Consider the following 16,254-nt stretch of genomic DNA (forward strand, 5'->3'; position numbering starts at 1 on the left):
TATTTTCAAAATTTTTAGTTTTATACTCTATATAGTTAGAGTATAGAATCTAGAGTATAAAAGTCTAGCCCTCTTTTAGAATTCTAGCATCTTAGGATAAAAGAACTACTTTTTTCAGTGTTTTTTTTTTTTAAGAACTGGTAGAATTTTTAGAGAAGTATGGTTAGAATCTAACTTCTTCTGATCACTAGTTCAGTTCTCTGTATCTTTTAAAATAATTCTACCTTCTTAAAATTACACAATAATACATAAATACAATCTCCTGGTAAAAAATTTAAAACAACACAAATAAAGGTAAAAAGCCATCTTTCGTATACCCTATCCTATTCTAATCCACAGAATTGACCACTGTTAACCATTTTGAAAACACTATCCTTTTAGCCCTTTTCTATGTATAGAACCTATCAAATATACAACTTTCATGTCTGAATTTTTAAACACATTAAAAAATTGTTCTCCCATTCATTATTTTTTGGAGCATTTCCATGTCTCATTCATTCATTCATTCATTCATTCATTCATTCACTCATTCAGTTATTCTCACCCAAGGATGTTTTTCCATTGATTTTTAGAGAGTGGAAGGGAGAGGGAGAGACAGAGACCGAGAAACATTGATGTGAAAGAGACATATAGCTGGCTGCCTCCCACACATGCCCTGACCAGCACTAGGGATTGAGCATGCAACCAAGGTATGTGCCCTTGACCGGAATTGAACCCGAGATCCTTCAGTCCATGGGCTGACGCTCTAGACAAACCGGCTAGGGCTCCACCTCATTTTTTCACTGCTACATAGAATTCCTAGTATAAATAATAAGAGCTAACATTTACTGGGTATATTCTGTGTGCCAGTCACAGTTCTAAGCACTTTACATGTTTTACTTCATTTAATCTTTACAATAACCTTGGGAAGTAGGACTATTAGTACCCTTATTCTACAAAAGATAAAACTGAGGCACAGAAAGTAACTTGCCCAGGATCACACAGCTAGTAAGTAACAGAGGCAGGATCCAAACAGAGGCAGACTGTCTGTAAAGACATGCTCTTAATCGCCATGCCATATTGCTTCTAAAATTTTTCTTAATATATTCTAATACTCATGGAAATCTCTGTTAGCAGTTTTTTCACATTATGAACAATGCTTCAACGGTTTGCAACTGACAATTTTGCTCTTTCCTGATACTAATATGTAAAATATAAATAAGCCAGTTCTGAGATAATTTGGGAAAGTAGCAGTGAATTAATCTAGCCTTATTGCTTTGTTATTATTACATGGATGGGAGAATGGTGGTAACCTGTCAGTGATATGAATATTTTTTTTAACTATAACACAAAATCTTCCTAGTTTTACTGCATACAAATAACAAAATTTCAATAATTCTACAGCCAAAAAATTGTAGACTTTTGGTCTTTATTATAATGCACATATGAATTAAGAGTAGATTTAATATGAAATTATAAGTGCAAATAAATACAAGATCAAATATGGGGGGGTGGGGGAGAGGTACGAGACTACACAGGGATCAGTCAATTGGAAAGGATGTGTTCCTTAGGCTCCAGGGTCTGTGGTGATCTGGAAGGCAGGCCCAACAATGCACATTTCTTTCTTTCTTTTTTTAAAAAAATATTTTTATTGAGTTTATTTCAGACAGGAAGGGGGAGAGAGAGAGAGAGAAAGAAACATCAATGATGAGAAAGAATCACTGATCAGCTGCCTCCTGCACGCCCCACACGGGGGATCGAGCCCGAAACCTGGGCATATGCCCTGACCGGGAACTGAACCCGTGACCTCCAGGTTCATAGGTCGACACTCAACCACTGAGCTGCGCCAGCCAGGCCATACTGCACATTTCTTAAGAGAAGCTGGAAATCTGAACTTGTAATTGTTGAATTTTTAAAACACCATGTAGGTCAAATAAAATACAGCAGGTCCTCAAATAACATCGTTTTGTTCACCATTGCTTCATTATAACGGTGATTAGATGCTACGGAAACTTTACTCGTTTGTATCAATTAGCCTATGGTAAAATTGGTTTTGTCATCATTTCACCTCAGTTCTAAGAATCAATTGACAATGTGAAATGAGGACTTCTTTATATTTACCCAATGCCCAGATTCAGCCCATGCATGACCCAGCAGTTAGTAAACTTGAATTTCCAAGGGCACAGTGATGTGCCTGACTGAGGACAGCTCTGCAAAGACACCTAGTCCTCCACCCCAGCAGTGGCCAAGTGAGGCCTGAAACTGCTCTGGGAGAGTCATTATGCAGCCTTTTCAGTTGTCTCCAGAATGTCATACAAATATTGACATTTTTAATGTGTGCCTCTCTGGATTTTTTTTCTTCTTTCAGGAAGACACATTTACTTCTTTATCTTATTAGCCTACTTTCAAAAGCACATGCAAAGCATAATGTTAGTTATGAAATGACTGTGGAAACTAACCTTGAGAGATTCTTTTTTTGTGAGCTTGCTTGAAGCTGTACTGTCCTTCTCCGAGCCATTATAAAGTTTAGATTCAGACTAAAATCACACAGAAATTAACAACAACAAAAAATTAAAACCTTCATTTATCCTAAACATATGGCATAAAAATATTAATGTTCAAGCTATGCTTGTGACATTCTTCCCATTTATTTCTGTGATTTCCGCAAATGTTGATTTTCAAATACTGATTCTCCATGTAGTATAGTATTCGGATTTAAAAACTAATCCACATTAGGGGAATAAAATATAATAAACAAAAACAGTACTATGCTGAACACTCTATGTGCACTACCTCATTTAATCCTCAAGGCAACCCCATGAGACAGTAGTATCTCCTTTTGCTAATAAGGAAATTAAGACCAAGAGATTAAATAACTAACTTCCCTCAAGTCACACACAGCTAGTAAGTAGATAAACTGGGATTTGTATTCTGGTTTGGCTAATTTCCGGTCTCATGCTCTTAGCCATCTCACTATATTGATTTCTCACCTTTTAAAACTGTTTATACATAATCTGACTCAGACTCAAATTTAATACTTATCTTCATGAACAATAGGAAATCTGTTTCCTACACATACAAGATCTAGCTTGGTAATTCCTAAAAGATTCCAGTATATAAGGGTCCAACAGGCCAGAAGGGTATCATACAAGCTTGATAAATTAGAACACATATACTTCAAAAAATCCTTGCCATATTGTATAGCTAGTTCTAAAAAAAAAAAAAAAAAAAAGATCCAGTGACCAAGAGGTCTGCAGTCTTTTTAAATACATCACTAAGTTTTTAGAATGAATAGGTTACCTTTTAAATACCAAAAATATTTTTTGTTGGAAATAGTTTACTAAGTTTTCCTTCTTTTAAAATCTTATTGACCACTATACTTTTTGGTTGGTTTGTTAATTGTCAAATTAACAAAAGGAAGTATTGCTGTAGCAGCCATACCAGAAACAATAACTCAAGGATATTTTTCCCATTGGTTTTTTAATTTTTTTTTCTTTATTGACTAAGGTATTACATATGTGTCCTTATCCCATTGCCCACCCCGAGAAACATCATTGTGAGAGAGACACACCCACTGGTTGCCTCCTGCATACACTCCATACTGGGACAGGGATCCAGCTTGCAACCCAGGTAAGTGCCCTTGACTGAGAATTAAAACCGAGACCCTTCTGTGCTCAGGCCAAAGCTCTAAGCACTAAGCCACACCAGCCAGGGCACTGACCATTATCTTAACCATGAGAATCAAGATTTAAACTAGCTTTATTTACTCTAAAGCAATGCTGTCCAGTAGAGCTTTCTGAATGACAGAAATGTGAAATGTTCCATATCTCAGTTGTCCAATATGGTAGCTGCTAGTCAAATGTGGCTATAAAGCATTTGAGATGAGACTGATATAACTGAGAAACGGAATTGCTAATTTCATTTAATTTTAATTACTTTAAATTTAAAGAATCATGTATGACTAGGTGCTACTGTACTCAAAGAGCAGTTTCAAAGCATACTGTTTCACTAAGGTATGTAAACTTTCTTTCTAGGTTCCCTGCTTCCCCCCCTCCCCTATTTATAGACTATATATAGGGGGCTGTGTAGGTGTGGGGTTTAAGTGTTTAGGCTTCTGAGTAGGAAGGAATACATTATACCATACACTCACCAATTCTGGTATTAAGATTTGAAAATAGGTTTTTAAAATCCTATAAACTGCATTGTATTTCTAGCCGTGGCAGACCCAAGATAATCACTTTCTCTTTAATTTTCTTTAAGTATATATTTTATATAAAATAATCAAGGCATTTCTCATGCATATGTTACCTACATATAAAGCACTATTAAACTTCCTTCCTAAGTACTTTTACACATATGATAGATGGACCTTTATGTAACAAATACTTGAAAAGTTAAGCACAAATAAAATTTGTGTAAAATTATACATTAAAACATATGTAATCTTCTCAACCACTCCCAAAAACAGGAACAAAAAATGTAAAGTGTTTTAAAGCAAAGTCATTTGCTGAGAATAGCAGAGAATTTACTAGCTTAAGAAATAGGTTTTCTTACTTCACATCTTCAAAGTTTGATTCCACAAACATAAGTTTCTCCTGCTATTAAACCTGACCAGAAGTAATAGTCAAAAGTCAAATCCCTTGACATATTATGGAAATCTAGTAAATTACAAACCCATAGGAAAACCAAGGCATCATATAGTGCTTCTCAATTTATTTCTCAAACATGTACTTTATATACAGGTATTTTGATTTGAGAAAAACTAACTCAGAGATCAACCGAAGGACTTGTATCCATGTATATAAGCCAAACCAATAGACATGGACAACAGGGGAATGGGAGCATGAGTGTGCGGGGCGGGGGGGGGTTAATGGGGGGGGATGAGGACACATTTGTAATACCTTAGCTAATAAAAAAAAAACTAACTCAGGAAACTATGTCTTATTCTAAGAAAATGTCTTTCAATTGCAGGCTATTACTGTAAGATCTTTGGACTTACGTAAAATGTACACATTTTGATGGTCATTCGAATGAATCCCAAACACTTAAATAATTTTTTAAAAAAAATAAATAAACCCTGAGAATTTCTCCAAATGGAACTATCAGATTTCAGTTTGTGAAGTACTGCTGTAGCAGCCATACCAGAAACAATAACTCCAGGGAGGATACTGGTTATCAAAAGGCCAAATTTGCAAGTGAACACCAGCCCCAGTGAAATGTTCCTTTTTTCACCATATCATCCATGGCTTAGATCAGTGATGGCGAACCTTTTGAGCTCGGTGTGTCAGCATTTTGAAAAACCCTAACTTAACTCTGGTGCCATGTCACATATAGAAATTTTTTGATATTTGCAACCATAGTAAAACAAAGATTTATATTTTTGATACTTATTTTATATATTTAAATGCCATTTAACAAAGAAAAATCAATCAAAAAAATGAGTTTGCGTGTCACCTCTGACACGCGTGTCATAGGTTCGCCATCACGGGCTTATATACCACATAAGAACATCTCTCAAGATCTGATAGGATTACAGTATTAGTTTCCTCATCTTAAATGTTAGAAAAATATTTTACTCATATATTTGGGGACAACAATAGGCTTACCTTGCTCTTTGACATAGAAAGTGAAGAGTCATCTCTATTTTGAGAAATGTCTTCCCTTCCTCTTTCAAAACCTTTAAAAACATTGTGATTACATCAGTATCACTACTTTTGAGCATATATAGGCGCTAAAAGCAAATGCAAATAAGTCATTCAATTTCAAATATATATTATGTTTTATTATGTACATTAAGCCTAGACTGAATATACAGTTTTAAACTATTATAAGTTTAAAGGTTTCTAGTATAATAATTCTTTAGAATAAATTAAGGCTTCCAGAAGTAATGAAATCTTTCCCTGAACCCACCAACATCAAGCTACATACCACTTTTCTCTGCTCCTAGAGCACTCTGGATGAATTCAGACTTCATGGTGCTTTTATTCTCCTAGTGAACTGTTTCCTTACAAAGAATCCTGATAAACCAATCTAACATACTTTTCATACCTCTTGCTAAACTAGAAAACAATTCCAGAATTAGTGATAAAAGATGACCAGGGCAATAAATCTGGACTGAGGAACAGACTTAAATCTAACAATGTGTTTATTGTGAGAATTAAATGAAACTGCACAGAAAGCATTTAGCATAGTATTCTGCACCATAGTATACGTTCAGTTAATACTGACCCTTGTATCACTGTCATTATTGCTATACACATTGTAAAAGGATGAATCTAAAATACATGAATGTACTGGGATAAACATGTACACATCTCTGCAATCATGTAACACTATGCCAAAAGCAGTTATATTAATGTTATAAGGGTGTAATTAGAGAAATGTTAATTCTGAGATTTATATGGCAGACATGAAAGAGCAGTACTCATTTTAATGTTCTTTCTATTTTTGAGGGCAAGTAATATTAACTCTTCCCTAAAGCTATTTGTTCTGAGTCCAATAAAAACCTATATTAAAAATATAAACATCTAAGATATATATATATATATATATACACACACTAGAGGCCCGGTGCATGAAATTCATGCACTTAGAGGGGCGGGTCCCTCAGCCTGGCCTGTGCCCTCTCACAGTCCGGGAGCCCTCGGGGGATGTCTGGCTGACGGCTTAGGCAGTCAGACATCCTTAGCGCTGCAGCGGAGGCGGGAGGGGCTCCCACCACCACCACTGCACCCGCCAGCCGTGAGCCCAGCTTCTGGCTGAGTGGTGCTCCCCCTGTGGGAGCACTGACCACCAGGGGGCAGCTACTGCGTTGAGCGTCTGACCCCTGGTGGTCAGTGCGTGTCATAGCGACTGGTTGTTCTGCCATTTGGCCAATTTGCATATTAGCCTTTTATTGTATAGGATATAATTATTCATAGCCCAGGACTTAAAAATCATTTCTAGCATAGCAAAAATACCATTTATTCTATATTTGGTTTATATCAGCTAAGAACAAATCCATTCCATTTTCCTAATTCAGAGATTTTAGAGAATTTTTTTCTGTAATATAAAGAAGGAATTACCCCCTCCACCAGCCCCACCCCCCTCCCGCCCCCTCTGGTAAAGAGAATGATCACACAACTCCAACCCTTGGGGGAAAAAACCTGTCTCATAAATCCAACATGGAATTTTAAATGAAAACTTATCAGAATTAGAATCTTTAGTGTAAAACAAACTGAAGTTATATAATTCAGCTTAAAAGTTGTAAAATATTTCAAAGTAATAAATACTTGTAATAGGTAATTCTCAATGCTAATAAACTAATATAAAACACTTCAAAGATCTTCTAAATATATGTACAAGAGCATAAAGCTTTTCTAAAAGTGTATATTGTAAATAAAAAATGATGTCTTTTATTCTCACAAAAACAGACTTCAATTTCTCTAGTGAAGTTTTATATTCATGTGAATTTAGACAAATCCATTTCTTAAATGAAGAAAAACACCACTTCACTGTGTCTACATTCACATATTATTTTAAAAACTGAACAGTAAATAAAACAAAAGTAGAAGTTGTAAGTCTGAATAAGCTTTTTTTTTACCATGCAAGTAAGTATGTCTTATAGAAAGTTTCAAATGTTGGAAAAGGACATTAATAAACCTAGTTTGTATGTTATCTGTCAAAACCTATAAACAAATCATATTTTAAAAGATTCTCTAGCCAGACTGATGTGGCTCAGTGGTTGAGTATCAACCTATGAACCAACAGGTCACATGCCCGGGTTGCTGGCTCGATCCCTAGGAGGGGGCATGCAGGAGGCAGCCAGTTGATGTTTTTTTCTCATTAATGTTTCTATCCTTCTCCATTCCTCTCTCCCTCAAATCAATAAAAACATATTTAAAAATAAGAGATTCTCTATATAAACTTTTAAAAAACTGTACTATGGTATCACTATGAGTACATGGGCAGGAGTACCATTTCTATATTATAGCTCATTATAAAGAAAAAGGTCATATCAAATGTACTTCTGAAGGTAGAAATGACAAAAAAAAATTAAAAAAATATTTTCCTAAGGAAAACTAAAATGAAAAAAGGTTGTGATCAAAGTAGTAAGATAAAGTTACCTTTAAATGTCAGATGAAAAAAAAACACACCTATAATTTTTCTTTTCATTACAATAAAATGACCAAGACTTTCCATTTTTAGTTTTAACTTTAAAAAATACATAAAAAGCTGCTTGCTTCGTGGAAGTACTTAATTCCATTTAAAACATATTTAAAAGAGCTGATAAAACATATTTTAAAGAGCTTTTTATCATGGCTGGTTATAATATAACTGTTGGTTGTATTAAGTGGAATATGGAAGTATCTGTATGAGTATGATATTTTCTGTTTCAAGAATTAGAAAAACAAGCCAATCATTCACTTTTCCATTCAAACAAATTGATCCAGAATGACGTTCAATATATTCTTTGATAAGAAAACTGACAATTCTGCCTTTAATTACCTAATTAAGTAAATACCAAATTTGAAAAGTGACGTTTTCTATTTTTTTATTAGGGTCACATGATTCTTTAGTATTGAGCAGACTTGAGACAAGGTCAACAAAGGTATTCCAGCAAGCTTGCTGGCTTTCTTTAAAAAAAGAACAAGGAGGCAGAAACAAATATAGAAATGGAAATCACATTGTAAAAGCAAAGAGAGCATTTAGCAACATTTAAAAAATTCAGTATATTGTATTTTCAAAGCCACTTCAAACAAAGATAAATACTAATATACTTTATAACCCTTTGAGAATGTAAGAAAGAAGCATGATAGTACCATGCCACACTAACAAGACTAAATATGGATTATAAATGCTATTTAAAGCTTACACTACTTAGGCAACAGTTCAGGACTATGGTTTCCAATTCTTTTCAGAAACACTTAAAAAAGAAAATGAAATCAGTGAATTTAAAAATAATTTATTTAATTGCTCAGGTAATACCTTCTATAGTGTTTCATTATCACAAAGAAATGAATATATCATCTATCAACATGAATATTCACAAAAAGTCAAGAATAAAAATTAGTGTGAAAATAGAATAACAAAATATGTGTCAGAAAAATAGATTGTTAAAGTACCAGTTTCAGTCAATATTTCTTTTTCATGAATATTAAGAGTATTTTTATTTTAAAAGAAAAATATAACTTTAAAGAGTAGATATAATTATGTAGCAGTTTAAAATTTTGAAAAGAAAAAAATGTTTATATTTTAAAATATATCCAAATATTTGCTACAATAAATCTTTTTCAAACAATAAAAGATCAATTTATATTTACCTCTCACTGACAAATGATTTAATGTCTAAATCATAGCTGTTAAACACCAAATTTCATTTAATAACTATTTCCCTAACAATTTGTTTTTCTTAGCAAAAACAACATACACAAACATATCTAACAACAAGTAAGGGATGTCAAATATTATTCTCAGGCAGAAAACTTCACTTAGTCAGGGCTTGAGCTATTAAAAATTAAACTAAACATCAATTTTAGGTTAGTTACTCTTCCTGAAAACAGCCAAACAAATATCAATATTAAATATTTGGGTTTCATTTATAGAAATCTCAGAATAATTTGTTCATTTATAGAATTTTACATTCATCTCAAATCCAGAAAAGGCTTTAATTTTATCAAAGGGTATACTATTTACCTCTATAATTAAAACAAAAACTCATAAGTATTGAAAATTTGTACTTTACTGAATCATTAGTTCTCAAGTTTGAGCTTAAGAAATTGTAAGAGAAAATATGGAAAAGCCAAGCGCTACAGCAGCAGCTACTAAAACCTAACCTTTCACATAAAGTTGTTTTCTTTAAACCAAAGCAGGTTTAAGATATTAAAATGTCTATTTTATTTTAATGAAAACTGTGTAAGAAATTAAGAAATAAGACTAAAAAACAAACCTGGCAACGAAAGTTCATTGTATCCTCCAAATGAAGCATTCCGGACAAGCTTTCGGCCATCAATTCGTGGAGGACATAAAACAGGCGAAACAACAGTACAGGAAGAAAATCTACGCTGTTGTGAGCTTCCCTCTTTCATGGCTTAGAAAGTCTATTTAATGTATATGTTCACCCAGAAGGCTAATTATATGAGTATGGCAATGACAGGCTTTTCTCTCACATCCAACTATAGCAAAAGCCACCAGCACAAACAAAGGACACACACGTTTAACAGCAAAGGAGAAGGACCAGAGCCCGTCAAATCAGTAATAAACAGACCGAGAAAGAGACTGACAGAAAAGGCATTAAACCATGCTGCTGGGTTTTTTAAATGACTTGATAAACAAGAAAGGCTATTCCACTAACGTTTTAGCTTCCAGTAATGCCCTGCACTGAATTGCTGCTTTAGGAAAACAAACCAAGATCAATACTTAAAAGATTCAGGATGAAGTAATAAAATCAGTTTATCTTCCTTTCTCAAAAATGCAACACTTTTCCCCACATCTATTATGTTTTTGTAGGATCCGCCACAGTACCCACCTCTTATGATTATTTCCTTTGTTTGTTTGTTTTGCTTACTTCCAAAATGGATATAAACATAATACTGTTTATCCTTCCTGAAGCCTCTAGATTTATATCTAATCTACTGCTTGCCTCAGCCATGATTAAGAATTCATAAGGAAAGATATTCTTTCAAGTACAATTTTAATGGATTCCAACAGCTAAAGCAAAGGATAAACATTTAAGTTTCACCTCTAGCAGAGATCTACGAGTCATTAAGACAGTGTTAATCCAAACTAATCAACAGAGAAGATAAAAAAGACTATACTACTCCAATACATGTTCCTTTGAAACAAGTATGAGCTGCTACAGTTCTTCATTACATTTAAACTTTTCAAAATATATAATCTACCAATGAGTATTTTCCACTTAAAACACTCCTATTAAAAAATTACCTTTATTTTCTCAGTAAAGAAAGAAGTATCATTCTTTAAAACTAAGTGACTGGTATGATCCCACAGTATTAAATCTAATAGGAAAGTACCTATAGCCAAAATTTTACACTATGTCCTCTCAACAGCTAACCTTAAAATTCCAAAAAATTCTTTCCTAGTTATATTACAATCCATTTACCTTACTCTACCTTAATTGAAATTAAAAAACTCTAGTCAGTTATTTTCTTTATATATCCTAGATTGATTTTTCCGGCCATAGTTTTTACTTTCAATCTGGGAATGCATCCCACTTAGCTGGACAACAACTAATTCAGTTACAACTGACTTTGTGGTTCATTTTTACAGATACCTTACAATACGATCTCAGTTTCCTTCTTCATTATGCATACATTTCAAGGCTGGTACTCCACTCATATACAACAGCATTCCATATAACCCAAGACTTTCTCTTTACTAGAAAGGACACTTAAAAACAAACTCGATTTCCTGTATATAACATATTCTTCTTTAAGCAAAGACATTTAAAAATCAATTAGTGATAAGAATAACTGTATAGTTGATACCCACAACTACAACAGGGTTTTATTTCTGCTTATCTCCATTTCATGAAATATAAATTAGCATGAATTATAGACAATAGAGAAATAACTATAATTAATTCATAAAATGGGTGCTTGTCTCTTAAGGCATAAAGGACAAAATACCACAAAGGCATTATAGTATAACTAGTAGCCCTGCACACGAATCCGTGTGCCAGTAGCTCTCTGCAGGGCCTGGTCACTCCGCGCCCGCTGCCCAAAGGCTCTCCGCGGCGCAGAGGCCCATCTGTGGCCGGGCACAGATGCAACAATGCAAGTGTTCCACGCCCCAGCCTGGCCAGAGGCCCATCCGCGGCCGGGCGCAGAACGCTTGCCTCGTCGGAGGGGCAATGGCGCAAGCATTTCCACTCCCCCTACCCCAGAAGCTCTGTGTCCACTGCCCAGAAGCCCTCTGTGGCCAGGGTGGAACGCTTGCCTCGTCGCCGTGGTGATGAAGCAAGCATTCCACCAGGCTGCTCATGCTGCCTGCTCTCAGCGGCCGCCCCGCCGGGACTGGTGGGGCTGAGAGGACTGGGCGCCGCCATCATGTGGCTATGGGCGCTGCCATATTTGTGACAGAGTGATGCTTAATTTGCATATTACCCTTTTATTAGATAGGATGGTTAAGCAGGATTTGAAATTAAACTTCCTAGGTTCAAATCCTAGTTCTAGCCTAACTGGATATATTTGAGCTATTAACTTAATTTCTCTAAGTCTGTGTTTTTTCATTTATAAAATGCTAATAATATTACCTATATTATGGGACTATTATAATGATCAAATTGAATAGCATGTAAAATCTAGAAATGTTCCAGAATATAGACAATGACCTAATGTGTTCCCTCTTAAATCTCAACTAAAATTACAGAAGATAAATTTTTTAAAAATATATATTTATTCACTTCAGAGAGTTAGAGAGAGAGAGAAAGAGAGAAAGAGAGAGAGAAACATCAATGATGAGAGAATCATTGATCAGCTGACTCCTGCACGCCAACCATCTACTGGGGATCGAGCCACAACCTAAGAACAGAACTGTGACCTCCTGGTTCATAGGTCAACGCTCAACCACTGAGCCATGCTGGCTGGGCAAGAAATATTTTTGAAAAATAAAAAATAAAATACACAAGAAAAATAAAAACAATAGGTATGGCTATACGCTGAGGGGCCAGATTATTATGACCACCCCATCAGTATTTCGTTGGGCCACCTTTTGCCTTCAATACTGCGGCAATTCTTCTTGGCATTGACTCCACGAGATGTTAAAAGGTGATGCAAGGAATCGGACACCATGCCTGATGAATAGCACTGTCCAGTTCTGTGAGATTTGATGGCTGTGGAACCAGCTGCCTGATGGCTCTTTTAACTTTGTCCCACAAATGCTCAATTGGATTGAGATCTGGTGATTGTGGGGAGCCACCTAAGCAAGGTAAAGTCTCCCTCATGTTCTTGAAAGCACTCCTGCACAATACGAGCACCGTGGCATGGCGCATTGTCTTGTTGGAAGAAGCAATCTCCATTGGGATATGCCATCAATATGACAGGATGAACTTGATCAGCAACGATACTTAGGTATGTTGTGCTATTCAGACGTTGTTCCACACGAATTAAAGAGCCCAAATCATGCCAGGAAAACATGCCCCAAACCATAACACTGCCCCCACCAACTTGAAGGGTTGTACTCATGCATGTGGGGTGCATGCTTTCATGCTGTTTCCACCCAATTCTCACTCTGCCATCTGCATGATGCAACTGGAAACGTGATTCATCAGACCACATGACTTTTTTCCAATGCTCGACTGTCCAATCCTTGTGTTCCTGTGCGAACTGGAAATGTTTTATCTTGGTAAACTGCACACAGCAAAGGTGTTCGAATAGGCCTTCCTTCGGCTTCCATACGATGCAGTCGGTGTACGGCTAATTTGCCTACAAATGTCAGGTGGTCATAATAATCTGGCCACTCAGTATATATCTCACAAGTATGTGTCCAAGAGAGGATACAACAACATAAATTTGACACTGGTAAGTATGACATAAACAATTAGTCACTGACTTGCAGATTCAAGAAAGCCTAACAACAAAGCAACAGCAGTAAAAACTATCTGTATTTATACCAAAGGATCATTTTGCACATAATTCACAAAACCAAGTTCCTCTAGATCAGGAATCAGGTAAGTTACCAACATCAATACTACTACTGGTATCAGGACAAAAATAAAAGCATGCCTTCAAAACTGGAAGCAACTTCTAAATTAGGATTCCATATCCTGCCAGACTATCAATTACATATTACAGTAAAATAAAGATACTTTTGACCATGCAAGATCTCAAAAATTTACTTTCAATGCATGTTTTTAAATAATTTACTAAAGTAGCTCTTCTCACCTGGGGTTACAACAGAATTAAGCCTAATGCACTGTATATCCACTGTTCAAAAGGAATTAACTTTTTCTCCCACGTATCTATAATGGCTCTAACCACACACCATATTCTTGGGAAGATTGAGAAAATATTCAATTGTTATTTTCTATAGGCCTTACTTCCCTCACAGGACCCTGTAAGAGAAAAGCTGTATGTACTAGATTCTAGAATAGAATCTAGTAACTAGAATATATATTCTACCAAAAAGTGATGGCAAATTAAGCCGAGGATACATCCAATACATTGAAGTGTTCTTTAAAAAAAAAAAAAGACTTAGTACTATGTCCAATTATGAAGAGAACCACTAACCTATAAAATGAACTAAATATCTGAAGATGTAACTATATAAACTTAGCAGTAAGTTCCCTCACAGTGCAAGCAATCCAAATAAGAATACAGTTCACACATGGCAGCAGCTCAGGCTTAGTAAACAAGTCCATTAATACCCTTTATAAGGACATAAGAATTGAAATGGGAGATAATGACATCTGCTTTGAAATAAAATAAAGCTCAACAATAAAGCTCTCCATCAATTTCCACCCATCAATATGGCAAAGTAATTTGTTAGCTGTTAATTGGTAAAAATCATGTTGATTATATGGTGTGAAAATTATACAAAGCAAATTTATTATCCTACATTTCCTCAGAAAATAACTCTATAGATTCTCAACATTAAATATGTTCTCAACATAAGTACATGCAAATGCACATACAAAATTAAAAGGATAGCTTAAGATAATCTTAGACTGAATAGCATTCTTATTTAGAGATAGGAGAACCAAGATGGCGGCGTAGGGAGTGGACCTGTGCGTGCTGCTCTCTCACAGCATCATTGAAACTATCAACTATGAGGAAAACAACCACCACTCAGAACCATGGGGAAGTTGGCCCAGTGGGAGATCTACAACTGGAAGAAAAGAAAGAAGCGCAGTGAGACTGAGTGGGAGCTACGGAGGCACCAAAACCAGAGGTACGCAGTCACACGCCAGGCGGGCTGCAAATGGATTCGCGGTTTTTTACGAACCCTCGAACCCTCTGGGCTTGCTCGGGGCGGGTCTCTGAGGCCCCAGATCCCACAGGGAGAGGCGGCCACGGCCTTGCAGTGGTCGGAGAGCGAGGGAAGCTCTGACACGCGGCTGCTCGCCGGCACTGAGGGACAAGAAGTCCTGGTGTCCCGGGGAGGCGAGGGGCGCGGAGACGCCGCCATCGCTATTTCCTCCACGCTGGCGACTCCCTGTGACCCCGCCCTATCCTCCGGGCTGTGCCAGAGGCACAAGAGGGAATGACTGTATTTTACAAACTCTCAAATCCACTGAGCTGGTTCGGGCGGGTCTCTGAGGCCCCAGGCCCCAAGGCGAGAGATGGCACGGCCTTCCAGCGGTCAGAAAGCGAGGGAGGCTCTGGCGCTCGGCTGCTCGCCGGCACTGGGGGACGCAAAGTCCTGGTGTCCTGGATAGGCAAGGGGCCGCTGAGTCTCCGCCCCGGCGACTCCCTGTGACCCCGCCCTACGCAATTTACATTCCCATCTGGGCTGTGCCAGACTCACAAGTAGAAACGCCTTTGCTTTTGCAAACTTTCAAATCCACTGAGCTGGTTCGGGCGGGATCATGAGGCACCAGACCCTAAGGGGAGAGGCAGCACGGCCTTGCAGCCATCAGAAAGCGAGGGAGACTCTGTTGCACAGCTGCTCGCAGGCACTGGGGGACACAAAGCCCTGGCAGAGATTCAAGGGGCCGCGGAGACTCAGCCAGTGCTATTTGCTCCGCCATGGCGACTCCCTGAGACTCAGCCCTAATCAATTTACATCCCCATCCAAGCTGTGCCAGGTGCACAAAAAGACCCACCTGCGCTTTTGCAGCCTATCCCAACAAATTGCAGACTTCAACTGCTCGCAGCCATGGGAGACACACTCAAGAAGCAGACCCAGGAGAACCAGGATGGCGGCATAAGGAAGAGACCTGTGCGTGCTACCTCACACAACAACATCGAAACTACCAAATATCAGACAAACACCTATCATACAGAACCATGGGAAAGTTGGCCCAGTGGAAGCTCTACAACTGGAAGGAGAGAAAGAACATTGAGACTGAGTAGGATGTGACACCAAGTACAGAGCCCAACCCAACAAACTGCAGATTTCAACTCCTCGAATAGAAAGAAGCGCATTGAGACTGAGTAGGATGTGCAGAGGCACCAAGTACAGAGCCCATCCCAGCAGGCTGCAGATTTCAGCTCCTTGCATCTGGGAGGGACGCAATCGGGGGGCGGAGTCGGGTCCGGGGCAGGCTGGGGCTGGGCCTGACTGGGCCGGCACTGTGGAACCGCTGTACCAGCAAGCGCACAAACATGCCCACTG

At 37.3% G+C, this 16,254-nt stretch overlaps 1 protein-coding gene across 13 annotated transcripts in view; it reads right to left on the reverse strand.

Annotated features, from left to right (window-relative positions):
• OSBPL8 (oxysterol binding protein like 8) overlaps positions 1 to 16,254 on the reverse strand; it is a 157,190-nt gene that overhangs the window by 38,415 nt on the left and 102,521 nt on the right. For 12 of the 13 annotated variants that reach the window (XM_023749748.1, XM_023749742.1, XM_023749745.1 and 9 more), the window contains 2 exons: positions 5,586 to 5,656; positions 2,439 to 2,516 (listed from right to left, as the gene is read on the reverse strand). The exons of the other annotated variant lie outside the window; for it this stretch is intronic. In XM_023749748.1, the coding sequence (XP_023605516.1) occupies positions 2,439 to 2,516; positions 5,586 to 5,656 (149 nt within the window). The remainder of the gene's footprint in view (positions 1 to 2,438; positions 2,517 to 5,585; positions 5,657 to 16,254) is intronic. 13 annotated transcript variants of the gene reach the window in all.

This window comes from Myotis lucifugus, unplaced genomic scaffold, assembly GCF_000147115.1.
Source record: "Myotis lucifugus unplaced genomic scaffold, Myoluc2.0 scaffold_9, whole genome shotgun sequence".
In the NCBI taxonomy this organism is placed as follows: Eukaryota; Metazoa; Chordata; class Mammalia; order Chiroptera; family Vespertilionidae; genus Myotis; species Myotis lucifugus.